This window comes from Epinephelus moara, chromosome 10 (assembly GCF_006386435.1).
Source record: "Epinephelus moara isolate mb chromosome 10, YSFRI_EMoa_1.0, whole genome shotgun sequence".
Lineage (NCBI taxonomy): Eukaryota > Metazoa > Chordata > Actinopteri > Perciformes > Serranidae > Epinephelus > Epinephelus moara.
This window is the reverse complement of record NC_065515.1, coordinates 28485725-28511052: the sequence shown is the minus strand read 5'-3', so window position 1 is coordinate 28511052 and position 25328 is coordinate 28485725. Positions and strand designations below refer to the sequence as shown.

Sequence of the window (25328 nt, the reverse complement as noted above, 5' to 3'; positions counted from 1 at the left end):
GTGCCAGTTCACCTCCTGGGCACTGCCGAGGTGCCCTTGAGCAAGCATTGAACCCCCAACCACTCGGAGCACCTGACCAAGGCAGCCCCCTCACTCTGACATCTCTCCACACAAATTTAATAAAGAATATAATAAAAATAATATATGTAGAAAAAGATTCTACCAATATGAACATTCAATACTATATATATACAGTACAGAACATCCAGTTTGAACAGGTTTTCTTTTTTTGACATGTCAGTGCATTAATGGACTGGTCTCACTCAATTGAATGAGAAGGGATGATTTTACATTGTTGGTAAATACAGTGAACTAGAAGGCCAAGCAGCTGGCTTGTTTTGTTGAAATGGAAGCTACCTTTTGATCATAAAAGGCCACATGGAGCAGCTTTAATAAACAGCCGGTAAGCAACATGTCTAAAGCCATACTAGTGGAAACTAAAATGTTAATTACACTGCACAATATGAAAGTGCTGGGAGAAACAAACTGCATTACATTTACTTTTCTATTTTTGGAGTCCTCACAGTAATGGTGGTGCTAGAGGGAAGGCAATTGGGTCATTAAAATCAAAAGGATTTATTCCCTTTGGAGCCAGAATATGCTCAGCAAATTTCATGGTAATCTGCCTTTTACATTATTAAATTTCTTGTGTACAAGTGCAAGTTTTAGTCTGAAAGTGTTGTGGGAGGAAAAGGCCTAAGGGGTCAAGAAAACATTAGGATTCGTCCTCTGGGGACCAGGAGTATCCTCAGCAAAGTGTAATAAATGTTTGGCCATTCAGTTTTCAATTAGCTCAGTGAACCAAAGTGTTGGTCAAGTGAAAATGTTTACCTTATGGGAATGTGACTACTTTTAGGTAAAACTTGTGAGACTTTATCACTAGATTACCTCTCGGCTGTCCACCCATTTGCCAAAAGAGATGTTAGCACTGAACTTTTCTCCAAACCACAGGCAGATACGTTACATTTGCACATTACTATAGCAGGTAAGTTAAACCCTTACGTTTTAACAACACTGTAGCTAATGAGCAGTTAGAATTACAATTGAAAACCACTTTGTTATGGTCAGGAAAAGATCATGTTTTGGCTTAAAAAGCACTGTTTAGGGAGCACAATCCTGGCAGGAAAAGCAGCAATGTCTTGGTAAAAAAAACAACCAATGTTTGCGCCTAAAAAGCTGCTGGGAACAAAGCAAAGACTCGCTAATTCACAACCGTTTTTTTTTTGGTCTTGTGCAGTGGTCTGCAGCTTGGCAGGCATCTTGCCTCTGAAACACGCCATCCACAATCCTCTCTATCTCCGGATTACAAAGTCAGCTTATATATTACGTCCGTCACTTTACAAACGTTGATATGATAGATATACAATATATCTAACATCTAACATATTTGAGTTTTGCAGAAATGCCAACATTTTCTTCTGGCGACAGGCCTGCAGCTATCATCACAAAACTGTGGACAAAAAACATGTGAACACTTCCTTATATTAGGAAACTGCCAGTGAGTCTCTCTGGTGGCTAATGTGTCCACGCCACTATTTGTGACAGCAAGTGCTAAGTAAAATCTTAAGCAGCTATAAATGTCAGTGTGAACTACAATTATTCCTGCAGTGCAATTTGATTACACAGCACATCATCACTACTCATCTAAGTTATTATCGCAGAGAAGCAACTTTTCACCACACAAATGGGACACTGCAGAGTGGCCTGGCTGGAGAGGGCTGTTTATCAGCTGTATATTTGATCAGGCTTTGATTAAGTCTTAAATTAAGTGTGATCCTCTTGTCAGCGGGAAATAATTTGACTCTGAATTATATGTTTTATGACATGCGTATATCTGTTGAGCAACCTGCAAAATAGAGAGCAGCTGATTAAGATGGGAGGAAAAAGTTAATAACACAACAGATTTAAGTCACAGCTGTAGCATTAGATTGTCTAACACTGCATTACCATATTTTTTCTCTGTTGTTTAATTAAGAAGACAAACTTTTTCTCTATCTCTACCTTTCACCATTTTTTCTTCTAACAAATAAAGCACACGCAGGCAGGGGAGTTTGTCTCTGAGGTATTTTAAGCAATCTGCTTCACCCAGCATGCATGTGCACGTTTAACTGTCTGTATTAAGTAGGTAAAGTTATCATCTTTATGAAAAAGGAATATTCAAAAAATATGGTCATAGCAAAAAACTAAAATTGAGCATACAGGATCCTACAATGTAAAGTTTGCCTTTAAATGAGGCTAAGTGAAACAATACAGTATGTAAAACTAACAAATGTAAGATGATGTGGTAAAGTTTCTTATATCATCCAGTACTGGTGGTACTAGGTGTTAAAAGTGCTGAATAGAGTCTGTGCCTTCTTCACTAAGAAGGATTTGGATGTTTGAGCGAGCAGTCAAACCCCACACTGACAGCACTGGCCTTGTATCCACGAACTGACGATTACTGTCCACCCCCGCCCAACTGCTGCCCTTTACCTCCACCTCTCTCTGTATCACTATCTCACTCTCCCTCTCTCTTCATCACCCCCCTTCCTCTCCCTCTGCGTGAACAGCTCAGTCTCTCCATTCTTTCCTGGTCCATTAGTTAGGCTGATGGATGACAGCGCTGGCAGGGGGTGACAGTATATCAACTGTCTTGCTGCCTCTCTGATACTGATATGACTGCCAGCGTCCTCTGGCTCAGCAGAGAGAAGGCTGGGTCACACACTAACACGGCCTGGGTCAACAACACAAAGAAATGTTCAGGAGCTGAACGTAAAAAGAGCACCGCCATCAATTTGGACTTGTTTCTGTCATGTGCACCTTACATGTGTTTGAGTAGAACGAGCAAATTGTGTTTTTCACACTCAAAACAATGTAAAAGTAAATGTCCAAGTAGTTATATGAATACAAATATAATTTGAAACAAATATAATTAACAGGAGGGTCTGCTTTAACCTCATTTGTAGCACGACAGTGATTCAGTCAAGCGTCTGTACGCATCACTGAAGTGCCACAAATGACATTAAAGTACACCATCTCATGTAATATTGCAATTCTATTGACATACATAGGGTCTGACTAATAACTGGAAAAGAATCAGTCATGTCAGTAGACTCTCATATGTAATGAAACCTAGTTTACTACTCGTCTGCCAGCCAACATGAGCCTAATACTTTCTAGAGATCGTCTGATTTCCCAACACAAATAAATACCCAATATATAAACACAAAACAACTTAGCTATCTCAGCCTTGTTACGACTAAGACATCTTCTTTCTTTCATATACAGATTTAGCTCCTACATCCACACACCTCACATGTATTTTTAAATTAGTAGCACCTTGTCACCAGCACCAGCTAATGGAGGACCCCAGAGGGTGCCAGACGTTTTCAATAACTCAAGAGCATTCTAAAGTCTAAGGCCTCTAGTTTCCCGGCGCAGCGCAGTGTGGCGAACCCCGCGCAGAGCTAGTTTCGAGCAGTGCAATCCGAGGCGCGCTCAGTTTGGTAGTTTGGCAGACCGAGGTACACTGAGATGGGTGTGGCGGCGCAGCAGGGGGAGGTGTCGACAGATCCAGCTTGGCGCAGTGACAGTTTCGTGCCAAAAGGCTTCGCCGAAGGTGCGCTAAAGGCTCGCCAGCTGAAACCAGGTCTACTGTCAGCGCACGGGGAGCGCAGCCGGTGTAAGCCGAAGTTTGGCTGACCGGCGGACAGTGCGCACACGTCACCAAAACCTCACAGGCAGGTTTCCAGAATATCAGGCACATTAACAATGTAATAAATAGCCACAAACCACTATTCAATGCAACTATCTGCAATCAGCACATAAATGTATCTCTATATCGACTGTCCCGTCACATCTGATGTCAGATCAAAGGGGACTGACACCGTTTGGCATGTTTGGCACGCGTAATGGAAACCCAACCTGATTTGATTAACACAGCTGCAAACTAATGAGTTCACATCCCTCTCAGCCAACCACAAACAGCCACAGCATCAGATAGGGAGTATATATTCAGCATCTGTCATCTTAGAAAAGTCAAAAGAAAAGAATAGAATGAGACTACGAGAGAGAAAGAGAGAGCGCATGCGTGCACGAGAGAAACGCAACATTGATTTACAATTGTGGTGACCTCCTCCCAGGCTACCTTTGCATCATCAGCCCGTGGAGGTCTGCTCGCAGTTCCCTATATTCGGACACTGCAAGCTTGGACCTTCCAGACCAAAACATCAGTTTCCTCCTGAGAGAAGTCCACAACATGTTTTTATCTAACAAAATATTCTCCTTCAATCCTCATTTGAGAGCATTCAGCCTTTCAAAACCAACTTTTTCACTGCGTTCACACTCGCTGAGGCGCGCACCTGCACTGACGGGGCAGTCAAGCAGCAAACAGCACCATACCTTATATGAATCAAAGAAAGTTAATTCATAAAAAAGACTAATTCATTTAATCTGATGAATCACTTAGCCTTTTTAAGTATCTTATCTATCTCTTTCTGCAAATGCAGTGGTTAAGTTCACGTTCTGAAGTTGTTTTAAGTATTCTATTAATGTTACCATACTTGTTGCAAGAGACAGGCTATCATGAGCATTTGTCAGATCATTTGCTTATAAGATATCGTAATAACCCATTTTTAGGTAGCTTTTTGCTCATCAGCTTTTCAGGTCATTTGAAATAAAGATCAAAAATGTTTCAGATATAGTAGTTTCATAATGTTGACTGCAGTGTGCTTATACTTACATATTAGACTTTATAATATTTTCAGGATTGTAAAGAGTTTCCTATAGATTTTAACCCGTAGGCGTGAATACATACAAAGTGTGTATGTCTAGGATGTACCAAGGCAACAGCAGCTGCAGCCTCATCTTCTTCCAACCATTCATCAAACTGAGTCCACTGTAAAGATCAAAATTATTAACAAAACGATCCGGTTTTTTTTAGCAGTTTTGTGGCCCTCTGGTATTTGCTCTGGCAGTTACAGCGTTGCCATGTGTGCAATATTTTTAGTGATAAGCCAGGTGTGCTTTTATGCTGATTTGAGCACATTCAAAATGTCTTGTTGACTAATCAGATTGCCTGGTCAAACAATTTGTTATATAATCGCTTATACTCTCAAGTTGGGATATTCAATAGATTCTATAGATTCTAGTTTTGTAACTGATTCTACTCAACTATTTTGCTTCCTTCTTTTTTCAATTTGTGGCATATTATTTGAGAAAGAAAAACTTAACAGCCAGTTGGCCCTATGATTGGCAATCATTTCAGCGTGGGTACCCTGCTTCAGTTACCAGTGGTTATCAGCCTCATAGATATGGGTTAGGCGTCTGCTAAAACTTCACATTTGAACTGATCCTGGTACCTGTAATTCGGTACTTTATTTTCTCTTCTATGATACCAAATATGTAATAATCTCAAAGACCACTCGAGATCACACGACAAATACAGCCATTTAATGGGCTGATAACCTACTAGTAGGTGAAGCAAGTGTTTTTTAACTCATATCTATGAGGCTGATAACCACTGATGAGACCCATTTAATCGAGTGATAACATTCAAAGCAGGTGACAATGAGCTCCAAGAGAACCATGACAGTAGGTTAGAAGATGGATGGATGACAAGATATTGTGTAATTCTTCAATGTCTCCATAAACAATCAATAATAAGTATTACTACACAAAGCAAACTGAATGTTTTGTTCATCTGCTCTGTTCTGAGGTTTTATTGCACCTGTTTCAGTTAAACTTCTGTTAAAACAAACCTCACACTGCCGGTTGGCCTTCCACCAGTTAACGACTGAATGACTTTTACTGTGAAGCAGTTACAGCCTCCTGTAGTTTCACATTAGTGAATGCTAAGTCCTTGATGTTGAGTGGATGAATTAATGTAAATGTGGCAATTGCACAGCAGTAGTCTCTAATTCTTGTAACTCCTGTTCTATTACTATGTGCGCAGCCCATTGTCGTACAAGCAGTTACTGTACGGACGATGATTGAGGCATGATGGGCCTAATTACATATGAATTGAGAACCTCTTCTGATACCCAATTCTATATCAGCCCCACGTTTCTAACAGTATTTTTGTCTCAGATGATGCTAGCCAAAGGTAAACATTCGAGGCAACAGAGAAAAACATCATCATCAAGCATCACAGCTTTGGTGCAAAGTCTTTCCCCTTCATTAAGAGAAGCTTCAGGCAGACAGATCAGTCCTGTAGAGGACGACAGGAGTGATGTGAAAGCAAAATGTACTGTCAGGCGCAGAGGGGTTGAACTGTACCGTCTGACTTCCTGGTTTAGTTTGACCCCTCCCACAGCAGCGGAGACTTATTGGTTGTTATGCTGTATTGCAGGGTGCTGACTCCAATCTTCCAAGTAATTTGTTCTTTTCAATCTCTCCTCATTACCATACAAAGTGAAGGACCTTTTCTAAAGTTATTACCATTACAGCTGTCTGAAGCTGCGCTCAGCTAGACAGACATAAAGACTGGATTACTCACCGCTGCGATAACACGGATAAAAGTTCACCAGCGTATACTGTATTTTCTGAACTACTGCATTAGTGAAAAAACAATGGCATTTGCACGAATACTTTACCAACCCATATGGCTCTAAAATGCATCTAATGCCACATAACAATGACTTAAGCGGGAGGCTCCACATTTAGACTTTTCTAAGGTTCTTGTTTTGCATCTCCGCAGTAAAGTGCTGTCTTTGTGACCATTTGAATATGGATGTCAACTTGTCTTTAAAAAACACCACAGATGTTGCTCAGACTGCTGTTTTCCCTCTGGTCCACCAAACATGATGAATAGAAAACAGCAGAAAGCTCTAGCACAGTGTTTGTCGCATAGGGCCCAAACATCTCAGTGCTGTTATTCAAATGAGTCTGTTTAAGTGCTGGAGTCTGTGCGAAGAGAGCCTCACTTACCCTGCACTCTACCCAGAATGAGTGATTTGATGCTGTTAAATTCCACATCAGATGTCAAGTTGAAGTCCTCTCTGGCATTCTGGTCGATCTGAAAGATAATGCATGTCACATGTGCAAAGGTAAAAGCTCAGCAGGTAAGAAGCGCAGACTGATAACAGCGACAAACTGTCAAGGACAGCTCTCTATTGTTAAGCGTTTAAACAAAAGCTGCTCTGTGAAGAAACTTCGACAAATGGCTGCAGAGAAGCAAGCAATTAAACATGAAAAGCTAGCCGGAGGCTGAACTTCTGGTCTGACCTGCATATTTAAATGGGATTAAACCCTAAAGCTGGAAACCAATAGACTCGTGAGATGCAGTGGTTCGCAGTAGCTGAGCAGAGAAGTGGAGCGGGTTCTGAGGTGGTAAATGCCTCAGAGAGAGACACTCTTTTATAATAACACACAGGGTGTGATGTATTGCTCGCAAACACAGAGATTTGGGCTTTAGTGAATCATTTATCAATAAGACATCTGCTAATGTTGATCAAACTGAGAATAAAGTGGAGCCAAAAAACAGGGAAGAAGAAAGTAGCTTGATAACAGAGAGGAAATGTGGCATTTATGAATTTATATTCTGCTTGGGTTCTGGACGCTTGTGGACGGAGACATGTCTGGACATTTTGGTGCCATGAGTTAGAGATCCACTGGCAAGCCTGAGAGCATTGATCTTTCAATTTTATACATATTTTGTTATATGATACTATAATAATTTGACTTTCCGACGCTCATTCTTATAACATAAATTAAAACTGCTGGCTGATGTTTCTGTTAGGGCTGGAAATCACCATTGATTTTTCCAAAGCAATTCAATTCTGTTTCAAAAGGTCCCAGGTCCTAACTGATATTTGATACAATATCAACTTGATTAGACACATTTCAGTTACAATATCATTTATGTTTGAATATGAGATTCACAGAGCATTAATGCTGTAAATTGTACAAGTAACCCTCTAATCTGGTGTATTATCAAAAATACTGTTTACATTAAGACTTGATCCTAAAGCACTTACATTGATGTAAAACATTCAGGTAAAATGTAGCTTGGTTCTAGTATATTATTGAAGCTTCAGAAGCCATCATTTTCAATAATACTGTACGGGCATATACTGTAAAACTTCAAATAGTAGCCCGAGCTATTATTTGCTTAAATTACTGAAATCAACAGGCCTATATTTGGGACAGGGATCTATATGAGACACGACTTTAATTCCTTTTAAACAAAACTGCTTCTCAGCAAAGATGGGAAATACAATGAAATTGTTTATTTGAACTAGTAAAAGTGTCACTTGTATTAAAAATTAGGCTTTGAATAACATATCAATTCTGAATCATTCATTTGATCTAGCCTGGAGAAACAGCACATCAGAGAGAAAGAGAGTTATGACACTTGTTTTATGGCACTTGAGTATTATGGCACAGGGGCATAGTGACACAACACCACTTTATCACAATATTCATAACTTAAATTAATTTTTATGAAAAACCCTTTTGATTATTTTGATTGGTGGTCCCCTGCTGACTAAAGGAATATGAATAACTTACAGGGTAATCGAGGAATGGACATATTCTGACTTGATGACAGCTTCAGAGGTAGCGAGTCACCACTTGTTCTTTTGTCATGGGGGTAAATCTGAATGAATTACGGTCTTCTCTGGAGCTCTTGGTTCCAGTAAAACGAATTGAACATTTGACTTATGGAGACTCTAACCAATCTAACAATGTGTAGCATCTCCATATTGACTAAAGCAGCTAACTAATGTTAGCTGAAGTGGGTCACCAACAACCTGGTTTGATACCTCCAAAGAACTTGGACTGAACTGAACTGCTTGGCAACCACACCAGGCATCCATTTAAGACAGGCCAAAATGTGTAGCCACAATGGGCTAGTAAAAGGGCTTAAGCATTTAATTTGGACTAGGCTATTGATTGAAGTTTTACAGTATTCTTGCACATTGAAGGTGCGACAGCCTCAGTTATTTTTTGGACTTGCTTAAACATAAATGCCTTCTACAAGGAGTTTGTTTTGGATTGAGATATGTTTTATTTCCACAATACTGCAACTTAATTTTGCACATTGTACATATGGCTTTGTTTTTGTTCAGCTCTTCTCTGTCTTCATAGTATTTAAATCTGAAACGTAACCAGATCTGTCTAAGGCTTGACGGTGCCCTTGCTGGAGCAGATCTCATTGCACGAAGAACCAAAGGCTGTCCATGCGAGACTAACCAGAATGAAGCTTCAGGCATCAACAGGAAAAGACAACAACATCCGAGATATACGAAACATACAAATGTAACATATCTATAGTTTGAACCTACACTGCCAACATTTATTCTGGTGATTTAATGTAATTTATTACTTATCATTTTATCTTTTGTTTAGGATGCACTTGTGCACAAAGTTTCCTGTTGAGATAAGTATTATCTAAGTTTGGATCATGTTATAGTTTGACTGCATGGAACATAAGTAAGCTAGGCACTCTTATAACTGTATACATGATTTATCTGCAGTGGGAGAATGAACCGCATAGCCACAAAATAAGCACCTGGCAGCAGTTTCAATTAATAATATGACAACGAGTGTCAGCCTCTGAAGTGTCCCTGTGCAGTCTGCCTCTCATTATCAAGTGTTTAGTGCAGTGTGAGCAGTGGGTTTATTTAACTATGTAATGCACAGTGTGGATGTCACTCTGACAGTAAAGTAAGATTGAGCATCTGAAATTAATTTCAAAAGATTTCTTCCTTTTCTTTTCTTTTTGTTCACAGTGTTTGTTGTAATGACGCGTGTGACAGTGTGCATTATTTGTTACGTGTGTGTACCTGAACAGAGACAGTGTCTGCCAGTCTCCTGACGATCACCGTGTGCAGACGTCCATCAGCCAAGCTCGTGACTCTGCTCCCCAGCACCTCTGCATCTCTGCTGCTGTGCAACTTGTACCTCAATTCCAGCTCATCTTTGCAAACACAGAACAACAGAATCTTAGTTTGAATTGCAAGCATGTACAAAATCAAAAGGAATTAGGTTGCAACACTGAAACTTCTTTGTCACTGATGGAGCATTGTTTGCATGTATCACACATTAGTGTCAGATTATACCTATTACATAGAAGGGTAATTGAACTTCTACAGAGAGAGGTCACTGAATAGTGAATATTACTCATGAGATATAAAACAGATCTGATGCAAACTGTTGCTAAAACTGATGTAAACTGTTAATGTTGACCACCAACAATACAGCCCATGCCTTGGACAACACAATTTTAAGACAACCTTATCTCATCTTTAAATGTTGCTGATGGGTACAAACATGTCTGAAATTAAAGACAAAATTTAATTAGTGTCTGATAATTAATTGAGCACTTAAGCCTAAAAAAAAGTCCATATTATTGGCTCTGAACATCTAAGAAGACATATATTAACTCCTTCAAAGAAAGAACATTTCATCCAGATATCTGAATGTTCCAAGATACCAGCTGCTGAATTAAGAAGCTACAAACCATTTAATACTTTGAGGATTAATACTTTATCTCTATGAATAACACCCCATGATATGAAATTAATTTCCTTTTTTTTTTTTCTTTTTTCTTTTTTTACACTTAATAAATTCCATAACGCTGAGATAATTTGAATGCTCTGCGATGTCTGCAGACTTCACAGATGAGCAGGAATGATAGGAAATAATCTTTTTTTTGAAAGATCCAAACACTTAATACTTAATGCCCTTTTCAGTTTTTTTTTCCTAATTATGACTCACTGTGTTACTTTTTTTCACAGCTTAATAGGGAGCAATTCCCCTATCATAAGAGCACATCTTGATAATAAAAACAATCTCGCAGAGGGCAAAAAGTGCTTCAGACTCTCAGCAAGTGACTTGGATAGAAGAAGTTTCTTTGTGTGCAGCAGCTGAGGCTCCTGTTACTGCAGCCGCAATAGAGAGAAACATGAGAGGAGCCTTTGTGGAATATCCAAAAGAAGCCTCTCACTGGAATTTAATTAGATACTTCAGCAAGAGTGCAGATACCTGATGATGACTTGATCAAATATTCAAAACCTGCTATCCCTCGACTTTCTCTCAGTCATTAAAAAAGCTAAATGTTACTTTTACTAAGAGCAGAATTTGTAAAACGCACAGCCAAACACACACAATAATGATATCAAAAGTGCATTTCATATAATGGATTAAAGGATGCCACCCAATATGTTCATCAAGGGTTGCTAATTATTGCCGTGATAATAGTGAATTGAGTTCAGAATTATAAAAGAAATCTCCGACCCCTGAGCTCAACTTCACACTAGTAAAAAAACAACAACAGGGACTTCAGTCGTATTTACAAGTTGCAGACAGTGGATAATGGCAAAGCCTATTGTGCTATGCAGGAAAGCTGGCAGTGCTCCCTGCCAACTGGAGCTCTGTAAAGCTCTACAGTGAAACGAGTGATTAAAATTTGAACACAATAAATAATCACAATGGCGACAACAAGGGAAGGAGGACCCCTGCTGAAAAACAGAATTATCATTTAATAGTAACTGCACCAAATGTTTTCTTTGAACCTGACATCGTGCATAACAATTAGCCTGGCTGTGTGGCAAAGGAGGCAGCAGAGGATGATAGGATGAATGCAGAGGGAGACAGACATGGAGTGAGAGGAGAGGTGAGCATGAGCCACTGCAGGAATTAAATCTGTTCAAACCTCATTGTCCTCACCATGACTGTTGATGAGCAGGGCCAGGTATTCCCTGTAGAAAGAGTTGACGTAGAGTAGCAGAGCAGGACTCTGACTGGTCCTGAAGCTCAGGGAGATGTTTTCTCCTCTCAGCGTCACGTCAGAGTAGATGGAGGAAGGTGAGGTGCTGCTGTTCCTGCTCAGTTCATAGGGCTCCTTGAGGTTGTAGACGATGGATGTAGATGACATAAAGCTGGCTGAGACCTCTGAAAGTTAAAAAGTTACTGTGTTAGGATGAATCAGTGGTGGAGCTGACTGGTGAACTTTGTATGTAGGGCTTTCACTACAATATGTCCCTCTCTAACTACCTGTCACTCTCTGAGAGGTCTAAATGAAGGAATAACTTTTAAGTGTGCTTAATTTGGTAAGGCTGAGGAAAAAATACTTTTCTTGTTTTATCCACCTTATTCCTGAGGGTGCTACTGCAGAAATGATTATGGGTAAAACCTCCAGGGAGATAGTGGAAGTAGTTAGTCGCATTGACTGTCTGAGGTTCATCTCAGTGGCTAATCTTGGTGGCTAGCTGCGAATGATGGTTCTTTTTGAAAGTAATTTGCCTTCAATTCAGCAAATACGGCTTCATTTTAACAGATAGTAAACCAACGTTAAATTAGCATTTTATTAAATGTCCCCGTGGAGCTCTGGTACCTGTCGTTCTGTCTAAATCTGTAACGTTTGTAGCAACCAGACTAAGCTAAATTTGTTGCTTCAACAACAGTGTCAAACATGCACCCAGAACAAAACGGGATTGTTTCTCTACCCAAAGGTCCAGTTTCCATTGTTTACCGACAGAGACAAATAGGTTTTTAAAAACTAAAACGCACCATTCCTTACTGAATCAATACAGGACGTAATCTGTACTGTATTTTTGTGGACGATGTATACACTATGTTTTCACATGCTTAGAATGACATAAGAAATAATAAAATCAAAGTTTTGAGAGCAGAGAAGTATTAAATCAGAATTTGCAGACGAAAATGACACATAGAATGACAGGTCTGTAACTCAGTGTTAGCACATCATGTTCCTGTCTGTCCCTGTCTGACTGTATTCTCATCCTGCATAGGAAAATAAAGTAGTAGCACACCTTGAATTATGTGTTCAGTCATCTCAGCTGAGAATGTGTTACTGATTTACTGTACTTCTTTCATATCACATAAAACGAATGCCCAAAGTCATTTATTTCACTACTACTTTACATTCCTGGTATAACTGAGGTCTGCTGCTAAAGTCAGCGTTGTGTTTCACTCAGTAGAACTCAGATTTAATAAATCAGGAGTTATAAAATTGTGTAAACTGTGTTGTTAAGGCAGACAGGCAGATAATTAGCTGGGAAACATCATGTTTATTCACTTCACATGGAGCTAGAATTAATACTGAATTATGTTAAATGTTTGCCGAATGTGTTAGTGTCTGTTTATGAGTCGCAAGAAATCATAATCGTCTATTAGAAGTAGATGTTTACCATGAACTAGCTTGGGCTCCGTTAAATTTAACGATATGCAAATGGAGCAAGGCAAGCTAATCGCTAACACACTTGTTTTAAATGGAAACAACCAATGCTTTGAGATGGCTGTCAGAGATATTAGAGGTAATATCATGTTATCTTGTCTAAGGTGACGCCGGTGGTGTGTTCCATGTGTTTTATTTCCAAATCACTCCAAAAAGTGTTCAGTTACCAAAGCCAGTTCTGGTTCGACACTGGAAGTTGCACCCATGATTCATGTAGGGTATCATGGGGGCTGGGGATAAGGTGGATATGTTTAATGTTCTGGAAATAAAATAAAATGTATTTACAGTTGAAATAATATCAGCAGATCTTTTAACCACATGTACTGTATTAGTATTTCCTTAATATGGACTTTGGATGCACCAAACAACTGTTGACTTTTCAGCTCAGCCTAATTTGTTGCCAATTTCATGTAAAAAAAAAACAAACGAAAATGTGTTTTGTTGGATGTCCTCTTCTGTTAGTTGTTGAATTTAACTGGTAAATTAACTTTCTAATACTTAAAGCTGTTTGCAATTTAGAAGAAGAGTTAAACTTCTTTGGAAATGTGCTTGTTTATAGGGCTGTACCTGAGTCAGCATTATGTTCGTCGCATCAGATTTGGCTGTTCGATATGAATATTTGACTGTTTGTTCCTTTTTTCCATATACAATTTGAGTGTTTGAATAAAGTTCTGCTGGATGTGCAGGGTGACAGCGAAATTCACGTAACATAATAGCTGAGCTAGCCCTATGAGCTAATGCATGCTAATTACTTTAATGACAGACGGACTGAAACATCCCTGCTGCTTGACTTGAAGAATCTCAGTCAACTGAGGGGTCTACCAGGGATCAGCCCTACTTATCTGCTTTCTCATATCTGTTTAATATGAACAGACAGATATGACAGTAGCAATCCTTCTTTTTTACTCTCAATAAAATAAATAAGCATCTTTACCTAAATGTTGAACTATTCCTTTAACAACATATTTCTACAGCACTGTCTGAGTTTGATACTATGTTGACTTTCAACACCCTTCAACAAGCCCTTGATGCATCACATGGCAGACTCAATAGCATGGTGAGCTTGAAGTGTCCTTTAAGATAATCCCGATGCTTGACCTTCAGGACAGAACAGGCTCATTATGACCGGCTCAGAATGAGCGTTGAGAGGCCGAGCTGTGTCGGCAGTGATCGAGAGACGGTCAGGGTCAGTCTAATGTCTGCTGACTGAAGAATCCTCTTCAGAAGGCCGTCTGATCTTTGCTCTCCTCTCCTCATTAAAGCACCAGAGATGGGTCATAATAATTGTGTTGTGTAAAGCTTTAAAATAAACCCGTCTGTTGGCTGACAAAGGAATCAGAAGTTGCTGCGTTTCAAGTTTTATTGCCGTAGTTTTTATTCTAGATGTCTGAAAGAGTTGAGGTAATCCTTAAAATAATGCATATGAGAAATATTGGATATTTCAAATTTGGGTTGGTTGACTGTTTGCTAACTCTTCATCTGAACAGTGATTGTCCAATCATAGCTTAGTGACGGTACCTTGACAAAACAGTTTATGCCAAGCTGCAACAATTGCATGTCTGGCTAATAGTAACTCAGCATTACCTCCAAGAACAGGGGCCTTTCATACTACATAATTATGTGGGGGTACATGGAAAAATAGCATATCTACAGTGAGTAGTATTTCCCCATTATGTGTCCTGGATGCTACTATATCAGGGGGTGGGCTAAAGTTAGTGGCTCTCCTGCTCGATCGGATGATTGAGTACACTCAAGCAGCCCCGGCCATACTATCCAAGATATTATTACATTTGCCAAACACATTGGTTAGTCCTTATCCTAAAATCCTTTTTCTTTCAAACTACAAAGTGAACAAATTGTTTGAAACTACAAGCAATAACGAAAAATCTAAATCCTTCTTTTCAGTACAACAGGGTTATTTCAACACAGTCAGATTCTTCTTTTGTCATATACTTCAAACTGTAGAACTAATAAGTTCTGCAGTGCAGTGCAAGAACAGTGCCTTTTCTTTAATCTATATGTTTTCTACGTGGATCACCAAATGGGTAGGCTTTTTTGCTTGAGACATGTAGATTTAGCCTATGGTGTTTTGGCACAATATCAAGTGCATATGTAAGACACTTTTAGAGGATTCTTGTTTTCAAAGTCAGATGGAAACAAAGAGAAGAGAGCATTTTTTTTAAAACAAACTTATGAAGCTAAAGTTTGCTGAGAGGTCCAGTGTGTGGGATTTATATATTGGCAGAAATGCAATATAATATAAGTATGTTTTCTTTACTGTATAGTCGCCTTAAAATAAGAATTGTTGAGTTTTCATTACCTTAGAATGAGTGGTTTATATATACACATCCTCACCTGCGGAGATTTCCATGTTTTACCGCCATGTCTCTACAGTAGTCCACAACGGACAAATCAAACACAGGCTCTAAAAAGGGCCATTTGCATTTTTGCATTTTGGCCACTGCAGCCCCTCCGTGATACCAGCCCTTTTATTGTTTTGTTTTTTACATGAAACTGCTTTACTCAGTGTTTTAACCGGTTTAAATCACCTGGGCCCGTATTCACAAAGATTCTCAGAGTCTTCTCAGAGAACTCCTAACTTAGCATAAAAATTCCTAGCAAGGAATCTTAGCTTAAGAGTGATTCAGGAAGTTTCTGAGAGCAACTCTGAGCAAGGAGGGGACAGAAACTTTTATCTTAGTGAGGAGGTGTGGTTGACCCCATTGCTAGGTGTGATGCAGTCTTCTAAAAGCTGTGATTGGNTCTCAAGATATCAGAGACAAAGGTGAGCCACATTACCAGGGGCCAGGCTAGCAGCAGTCTTCAACATGCCAAACAGTGTTGGAGGAACACTGATTTGTAACGTGAAACTACTTTAATCAGAGTTTTTACTGGTTTAAATAACCAGGTCCATTTGTTTTGAAGAGAAGAAGACCTCTGCAGATATTTTGGCTCCTAATAAAAACCTCCTTAATGTCTGGATCAGAAAGTTAGGGAGAAAAAAGTTGGAAGAGAAAAAAAGATGAGCACATATAGCAGGCACTGGGCGAGCAGTCAACTGTGATGTACCAAATGATGTTGGAGAAACCCTGTTCTGTAACGTGAAACTGATTTATTCAGTGTTTTAACTGGTTTTAATCACCTGGTCTGCTTACTCTGGAGAGTAAGAGACTTCTGTGGATAATTCAGCTCACAATACCCCCGAACAATGAATACTAAAGGAATTCCACCCAGAAGAAGTTTCAGCTGGTTGCAATCTGCAATCCTCACCACAAGATTCCACTAAATCTCCCAAAACTGTACGCACTGTTCCTTTAATAGGCAAGCAACTTTTGTTATTTGAGCCAGCAAAGTCAACAGTTGCCAGCTAAGCTTGATTTTGTTTTCCTCTGTCTGAAATAAAGAACAAACTTTTTTAATCAAGTGCTAAATCTGTCACATATCTGCTATAAACTGTGAAAGGCTTGACAGGCAAAGCAGTTGTGACTAAGGGGGACGAGGCTTAGTGAACAATTGCCTTTGTTTCTCATTAGTTACACAAACAACAAGGGATGATAAGCCAGATGTCACAATGAGACATTTCAGTGACTGGACCTTCAGATACCGTCGCAGTGGATGTGGCTTTTCTGATGTAGGTGTGTTATTCCTCTGTGAGTCTGACTAATGCATCTCTCTGCCTGTGACTGCTACATCTAACTGGCAAACAAATGTCTTCCTCTTTGTTTGGAAAGCCTCCGAACAGGACGCACAGGCTGAGCTGGCAAACTAAAATGCAGTGATTAGCAGCAGAATAGGTTGCTCTTCAAATCAAACAGCCAAGATTTTAATGCTATGCTGATACCATATGAGAAAGGTGCAATATGACATATGAAGAAGAAATTAAGGTATTAGGGTAAGAATTCAATATTGACTAACACAAAAACACAATTAATTATTGTTGTTGCTGTAGTTACTAAAAGTTACAACTATAGTTGCGACCAGAGACTTCCTCAGTCCCTTATTATAGTAATAGACACTGCTTATAATGATGATACTTAAAAACAGTTATAGCATAAATATAATCTTTAAAACCTGCATTTAATGTTTATACCCCCTATTTCATTCTTTACCTGGAGCATATCTGGAGCAGTTTTATAGCATATAGCCCACTCTGCTGTCCTTAGACAAAAACCTATAATGAACTTCATCCAAATTAGCCTATCATCTCTTTTGCACAAGGAAATTAAATTGTCAGGGCAATTGTAGGGACAGAAAACTAAATGAGCCAATTTAAAGTCAGAGGAGAGACTGCTTTTTATTTTCAAGATAATATCAGACCGGTTTCTCTCGGGTCTTTTCGTCCAGTGTGTCAGTCTGTCCGTCAAATATAATTGGATCTGTCTGGAAAGTGTGGGTTCTTAAAATGTCTGCTGAACTTAAAACTTTACACATCAGAAATCATGTTATCTGTAACTATGATGAAAGTTCAAGAAAGCAGTAGCTTGACAGAGACATGACTTGGAAAACTGGCAACAGGAGCAAAGCTGTCTCTTACTGACCAAAGAATCCAAAAATGTCAAACATTCTTCATGAACAGAAGTAAAGGGGGGGTGCATTTAACAGCAGCATAACTGTATCAAAACATCCGTTTACAAACTCTCACACAACTCCTGCAATATAATCCAAGCCTCATTTATCCAGTGCTTCCCAAACACAACACTCAAACATTCTATTGAGCAGAGTTCAAACACATGCAGGCACGCTGCTTGTCTCTGCCCGTGACTGTTTATGTAGAAGTGTTTTGCATAGTTTTAGCAGATGCATGTGTTAGGGGAAATACTGAGTACACAACAGGATAAATGAGACTTGGATTACACTGCATGAGCTGTGTGAGGGTTTGTAAAAGGATGTTTGATGTAGTTTTTTGTTGTTAAACCCAGATCTCTTTACTGCAGTTCATCAAGAATGTTCACAGTTTTTGGATTCTTACTCCACCGGTGAGGCATGAGAAAATAACAAAATTTACTTCACAAATTCAAGGTATCACAAAGTGAATAACTGATATAAAATGGTCATTTTGTGAGTGAAGGGGCTCTAGTCCTTGGATCTGTGTATTTACTGGCAGAAAGTGTCCAGTGTGTTTCTGAATATATGTACCTTCGTGACAGAAGACTCCAGTGTAGGCTGAATGGTTGCAGTCACAGGAGAAACCATTGGCTCTCTCCACACAGCGACCTTGGTTCTGGCAGAGGGAGCCGTAGCTGCTGCAGTGGCCAGGGCACCCTGGTCGTACCCCTGGGGTGATCTTCGCCCTCTCCTCCAGGTCCAGAGTGACTCCGTTCAGCTGCAGAGAGCGGATGCAGCCAAGAAAGCCTTTCTGTCTTGATGCAGTTCCTCCTGCCAACAAAAACAAATATTGTACACATGATATCCTAGTAGTAACACACTCAGTGGGAAGTGCCCCATATTTAACTGACACCATGTCGCCCAATCAAAGATTAAAACCTGCCCAATCGTCATGTGTTCAAGAGCATCCCTGTTATGTGCCTTTATAAACTAAACTAGAATTACAGCCTGACAGTTGTATGCCTCCTGGAACCCGTCAAGTTTCACTTGCAGTTTACAACCATGTCTGTCTGGACCAAGTCAGCGTGGGTTTTCTCCGGGTACTCCGGCTTCCTCCCACAGTCCAAAGACATGCAGGTTAGGTTAACTGGTGACTCTAAATTGTCCGTAGGTGTGAATGTGAGTGTAAATGATTGTCTCTATGTGTCAGCCCTGTGATAGTCTGGCGACCTGTCCAGGGTGTAGCCTACCTTTCGCCCAATATCAGCTGGGATAGGCATGTTTACAGTGACCTTTGACAACCAAATTCTAATCAGCTCATCACTGAACCCACGTGGACATTTGTACCAAATTCAAAGAATTCCTTTGAGGTGTTCTTGACATTTCGCGTTCCTAAGAATGGGACAGATGGCGAGATGGACAGACAGACAGACAACCTGAAAACATATCGACTCCAGCCATGGCTGTCACCGGCTTGGAAGCCTAAAACATTATCTCCACCAAATCATTGAGATAATGGTACATTCAACATAAAATTATTCACTTATTTGAACAGATGGAAGCTTTAATGAGACTTTTTTTCATGAGGCCTGTTTAATAATAATATGAAAGGAAATAAAAAATGTTTAGCCTAGTTGTAATATGTTTAAGTGCCATTTTGTTTTCATCAGTCTCTGTGTTTCAGACATATTGAACTGATCTCATGTATCTGTTTAGCTATACTAATTGGAGAAGTGAAGGGGCCAATTGATTTGAATATAGCACAAAATGTCATTGGGGGTAGTAGGTATAGATTGTAAATCTATACCTTTTTTGTTTTCTCTGAGGTAAATTATGATTGACAGGCACATGTTGCCATTAAAGTACAACGAGGCCATGTCTGCTCCGCAGGGCACTGACACTCTGCCTGTATCACTGTGCTGGCTGTTGATTGGCTAACTGTGTGGATGATTAGCCATCTGGTGTCTGATATTCATCCTCTCCACTAGCAGGCGAGAAGAAGAGACTCTTCCTCCTTTCACCTGATAATTAACATTCTAATATAGCAGCCTCACACTGTTCACAGAGTTTAGACTTGGCAAAATTACATTTCTCCCGGAGTTCAAAGCTGGCGACGTCTTATTTTATATCCGCGCATGACAGTTGTTATTGTTCTTGCAGACTGGAATTGGCAGGGTATTACTCTCGCAGTTCGAGTCTGGAAAAGCCTCAAATGTTCAGCAAGAGAAGCTTTTCATACCACTGAATCTCTAACCTATGTGAGGCTCTAGTCAGTTATTAAACACAGACGGCACATTAAGAGCACATAGAGTGAGAAATTTAATTAAACATTCTCGACGGCTCTATGAGGAAAAATTTGATTACGCTGGATAAAACACATTCACAGCAAACTTCTATTAAATACTGACTAAACCAGCAACAGCTACAATAGACTGTGGAGTTTAGAGAAAATATTGGTTGTGACTGCAAAAAAATGATCTAATCTTTAGCGCACTGTGGTTAAAAAACCAATGACAGACTCATGAGGGACAGAGGCTCTAACAAAGAGAGAAAAAAAGGACAGGAACTGCCAGAGAAACAAGTCCTGTAGGAGTCAAAAGAAAGACCTTGACAGGACGTCAGACACTTTAACCTCAGCTCATGGTGTTAATATGCCAAAGCAAGAGAACTATAGTGTTTAATAAACATGGTGATATGATAGAGTTATTAAATTAAAGACTATCTTTAGACCTTTTCGCAAAGTTCAATAAAATATCAGGGTATACAAAAGCGGAGCAACATCTTGCTGTTACTACACATGAACTGCACAGAAGGACATTTGCAGCCTGAGAGCACAATTGATTTTCAGTTTTAAAGAGCTAACTGCCTTCCTTAGTGTAACCTTACTAGAATTAACCAGAAAAGCGGACAAAACTCAGACAATGAAACAAAAATGACTGGTAAATATAAACAAATACAGTGATCCTTGACTTCAAATAAATGTGGGCTCTTTCCTACCCCCACCTACATCCAATCCCCTTGCTAGGACCATGACCATCTTCGATCTTGGCCTTAATTTCTGATCTCAAATGTACACCTTTAAAGTTTCATTACTGCTTCTTGCACAGCCGCAACACTAATGTGGTGACAACATTTGTCTCCACATATAAACATATAAACACCGAACAAAATACTGAAAATGACAGTTCTGACTACAGTTCATCTCATCTGGACCACATATTACCATGACACACACACACACACACACACACACACACACTGGTTTGTTGTTGAGTTGACAATGGCAAGATTCCACCATGAGCATCTTAGCTAGGCCCAGCATGCACATGTTGGTCTTGCAACACTGTGGGTATATTTTAGTCATTTAACTGATTTCTCAAGATACACAGTGCAAGTACACAAAAATTAGGTTGTTACAGAAACAGGGATAAATTCCAAAACAAATTACACAAACTAAAGTAAATTTGTGATGTGATCACACCAGCAGTGATTCATGGCCCTTCCCTACTTCCTACCCCTGATACTTCCAGTATTCTGCTTGGACCTCATCCATCTTTTCACTCCGCCTTTATTTTGATCTCAAGCCTGCAACGTTTCATGACTGCAACTTGCACAGTTTTGACACTATCACAGTGGAAAAAAATCTGTCGAAATGTTGTTTAAATGTCAGAAAGACATTAGTCTCATGTAGCCAGACCTGTCTCCACAACACTATGTGCTATAGAAAGGTCTGGAATCACTGATTATCTTTCTGCTAAAGGGGAAAAACCGCTCTGGCTTGTTTTTGTCTTTTTAAACCAATCACAATTGAGTTGGGCAGCGTTAAGCCAAGGATGCAGTGATACTGCTCTTTCTAAATAGTGACAGGGTTGAGCTTGTTTTGGAAGAACATTTGCACATAGGGAGGCTAGCACTGTCATTTAAATGGGTCCCCAAAAGAAAACATGACAAAAAACATTAACAGTCTTATGTCACTGTGTGATTCAACTTTTAGTGATAAAAAAAAGACAAACATAATTTGATACTTGGTGCCCTAGAGGTGAAGCATGACTATACTTAAGCTCTTAACATTTTTTAAAATTTGTGGCAAAGCAACTCCGACTGGCCGTGTAAGTAAATAGATCAACATGTGGCATGAGAACCCTGAGAGACGGAGTCTGGGACTTTCTGAGGTGCGTTCGCAAGTTGTTTTATTTGTTGTAGATCTTTACAACAATTCACCGAAACAACAAAGCAGATATGCCTTATGGCACGATCCAAATCTTTGTCAAAACTTGCCATTTTCAGCGTGTAAGCTGTTAGCTCCAAAGTTGTTGTTGTTTCCCATAGTGAAGGGGATATGAATACAGTAACACGCAGATAGCAGAGGGAATGAAAGAAGAAGGCAGGCTGATTTCGGCGGCTCTTTTCCTCTCCTAGCTTTATGGCCAAAGTCTACATCTGGTGAGTCAGACATGACAGATATATAAACACCTGGCAAAACAGGCTACTTAAAATGCTTTCTGTAGTAATTCCAGCTACAGCAGGTGTCTCCAGGACTGCATTTTGCCATGATGACACACACTCACACACACACACACACACACACAAGGTGAGAACAATACCAGCCCTGCTGTCGTGGCTGCTAACAACTAAGCAAGAGGACATAAACTCAAATATCTGTTCACATCAGGCACACACACTATAACAACGCATATCTATCAATATGATTATTATTTTAAGCTCGTACAAGGATGTGTGTTATAGTGTGTATACGGATTAATTCCTTCCCCTGGCAATAAATGAATTTGAACCAGAATAACTTTGTGTCATATAAATTCACCCAAGGCAATATTACGGCTTATTAATTCAAACTATGGAATACCCTGTCTTATTAAGTCATACAGGGCAATTTTATATATTACAAATGGGACACACTATTCATAGCAATATAGCTGTCTTTGCAGTATTGTGAATTATGATTTCACAGAAGGGAGGCTGCTAACATTATAGATTAACAATAACAATTTGTGGAGCACATGGCCCTCCACTTTCCAAAACAAGGAAGGAGACACACAGGAATGCATATTGCTTTGCAGTAAATCATGTCTTTGTCAAACACAAACACCCTCTCCCACAGCGGTCTATTTCATAATCCCATCACATTTCCATACAAACCTATGAATCCCCCTTCATCACCAGTAAACACCAACGGGGACAGTGCTGCCCATATAAGGAGAACAACTCGCGGTCACTTCTTTCTGGCTGCTCGCGGAGGATTATTATCTTAACGCAGCCAGCCAATCAATGCCCAGCTCCATCTCTCTGCATCTCTCCAATCTAATCAACATTTGATGGTCTATTTTCTCTGTAGTGTGTGTTTACAACGAACAAATGTCCATAATATTTGCAGAAAGATAAAGCCTCATAACCCAAAGTGGATTTTCATCTCCTCAAACACAGTTGGACAGATAAGAGCAAGAGGTTAAACATAACTGCGGCAGTCTGTGGAAGAGATGAAGTGAAGATATGAGAGTTTAAAATGATAAAGTTGAGAGGAACACAGAAAAATAGGGTCGTTGAAAAGTTGACCCAAAATCTATCCTTCTATATCAAAGAATCAGCTTGAATGTATGGTTTATGGTTTACTCTGATGGCTACAATTTGTCACAGTTCGATTTCAAAATGTTTATATTTTTCCAAAATGACATCAGTGAGTCACAGTATTGCACTGGGTGACATATCCTTTACAACAATGAACACAGCCACTGTAGTTTATTTTGAGTCAATCCCACACACACACTGTCCTGCTGCCAGGAATACTCACTGGAGCACCAAATGTGCATCGGTCCACATGGGAAAATAGTCCCTAACAAATGCACTCTTTGCTCCTGTTTGAGTAATGTTCGCTTAAAAATACATTATCCGGCTGTTTAAGGAAATTACTGAGCCTTTTTTTTTAAAAATTAAACCTTACATTTGTAACATCTTTTTAACCACCATATCCCCTCCCCCACCCCCCAAAAAGTTGTTTGCTGCAGCTCAACAGACAAAGTACTGCACGTTTATCACCAAACTGAGCACAGAGTCAATAACACACATTCATGAAACAACCTATAATGTAACTTTCTTTCACATGAAAAGCATTTTTACTTCATATGTTACATCATAATTCCCTCTTCAATATCTATTTTATATTGCTCCTTCAAACAGCTGCATTTATTCAAGTTCCTTGCCAAAAGCTATATTTTACAAGATTACATTGAACACATCATGAGGACATTAGAATTTAATTTCACCCAACACTCATTTTACTGAATAGAATCTGAACATTTCACAATGTAAATCAATGCAACTTCCGTGACCTGTTTAGTTGCAGGCACCGGCTGCTCAGAGGTAAGTAGTTGTCCTCCTGCTGACTTTCACACAGATGTTGCTTTTCATTTTCGTTCTCTTCACATACATTCTTTTCACTGGTGTAGTGGTAATTGAGTGGACACCAGAGAGCTTTTGTCATTTTGACATGACAATAATACAGTGTGTTTCAGGGTTCATGTGATGACGGATAACTCTTCCGTCTCCCCCAGAGAGCAGGTAAAGTGTAACAAGGGGACCCAGAAAAAAGACCTCCATATTATTTTCTCTATTATTTAGTAGGGTTTCTTCTTCCCCCATTTGTGGCGCCCCCTATGGATAATGGCGCCCTTAACAATCCCCTTTACTGCCGGGCAGAGAAGTTGGACCCTATTAAGAGGTGCCAAAGTCAGTGTGTTACAGGGTAAAATTCTTGCAGTGTTTAGCTGCTTGTCAAAATAAGAGCTAAACATTACCCAACTTTTAATGACTACGTAACACATCTGCTTTCATGTAGCTGCAGGTCAATTGGGCCCTGTACAGATGCAGGTGCAGCTTTACAGACTACTCAAGGGTAATTATTGATTCAGTATTTAGAGGGCATGGACTCAGCATCTGCTTTTCCAGTAGAGAGACTTTTTTCATCAATACAGCCAATATTAGCAACACTTGTTAACACCACCTCCCACTTTCTAAGCTCCTCAGTCTAGTTGGGTTGTAAAGGACTCTTAGGATGAGGTTTACTGCAATTCGACATATGCAGCTGCCTGGTTTCTTGAACTTCAACAGCTGCCCATGTGGGACTTATGTGATGCAAAATTAACAGCCCAGTCACCAAAATAATATGCTGGCATTGCAGTGGCACCTCCTGCCAAATTTCTCAGGGGGACAATTGTTGTGGTGATGGCTGAGGTGACCCGTTCAATGGGTAAATTTGAATTAATTTGGCTCTACAATGACTGAACAATCCACTGTGGTCATCAACAGACTAATTTTCATCAGTTTGCCCACACAAATACCTTTGAATGTGAACAGAGACCTGTTTTACCATTAATCAGATAAAATTGAGTAAGATATTCACTAAGTCATTGTCAGTCTTAGTCAGAAAACATTTTATTATAGCTAAGTGGAAATTCATTTTGTGTTCTGATTAAAGAAATAAATGCAGGCATACCCTACAACTTAATACAATGCACATCACATGGTATCACTGCTCTTTGACCTGACCTGAACGTTTTTTTGTTGTTGTTTTTCAGTTTCAGTTATATAT

The 25328-nt window shown here is 39.6% G+C and overlaps 1 protein-coding gene across 1 annotated transcript in view; it reads right to left on the bottom strand.

Annotated features, from left to right (window-relative positions):
* The window catches only part of LOC126397159 (contactin-associated protein-like 4), a 108168-nt gene that overhangs the window by 7514 nt on the left and 75326 nt on the right, over positions 1 to 25328 (bottom strand). The window contains exons 16-19 of the mRNA XM_050055715.1: positions 18317 to 18556; positions 11650 to 11874; positions 9765 to 9898; positions 6907 to 6994 (exon numbers count right to left, since the gene is read on the bottom strand). Coding sequence (XP_049911672.1) covers positions 6907 to 6994; positions 9765 to 9898; positions 11650 to 11874; positions 18317 to 18556 — 687 coding nt within the window. The remainder of the gene's footprint in view (positions 1 to 6906; positions 6995 to 9764; positions 9899 to 11649; positions 11875 to 18316; positions 18557 to 25328) is intronic.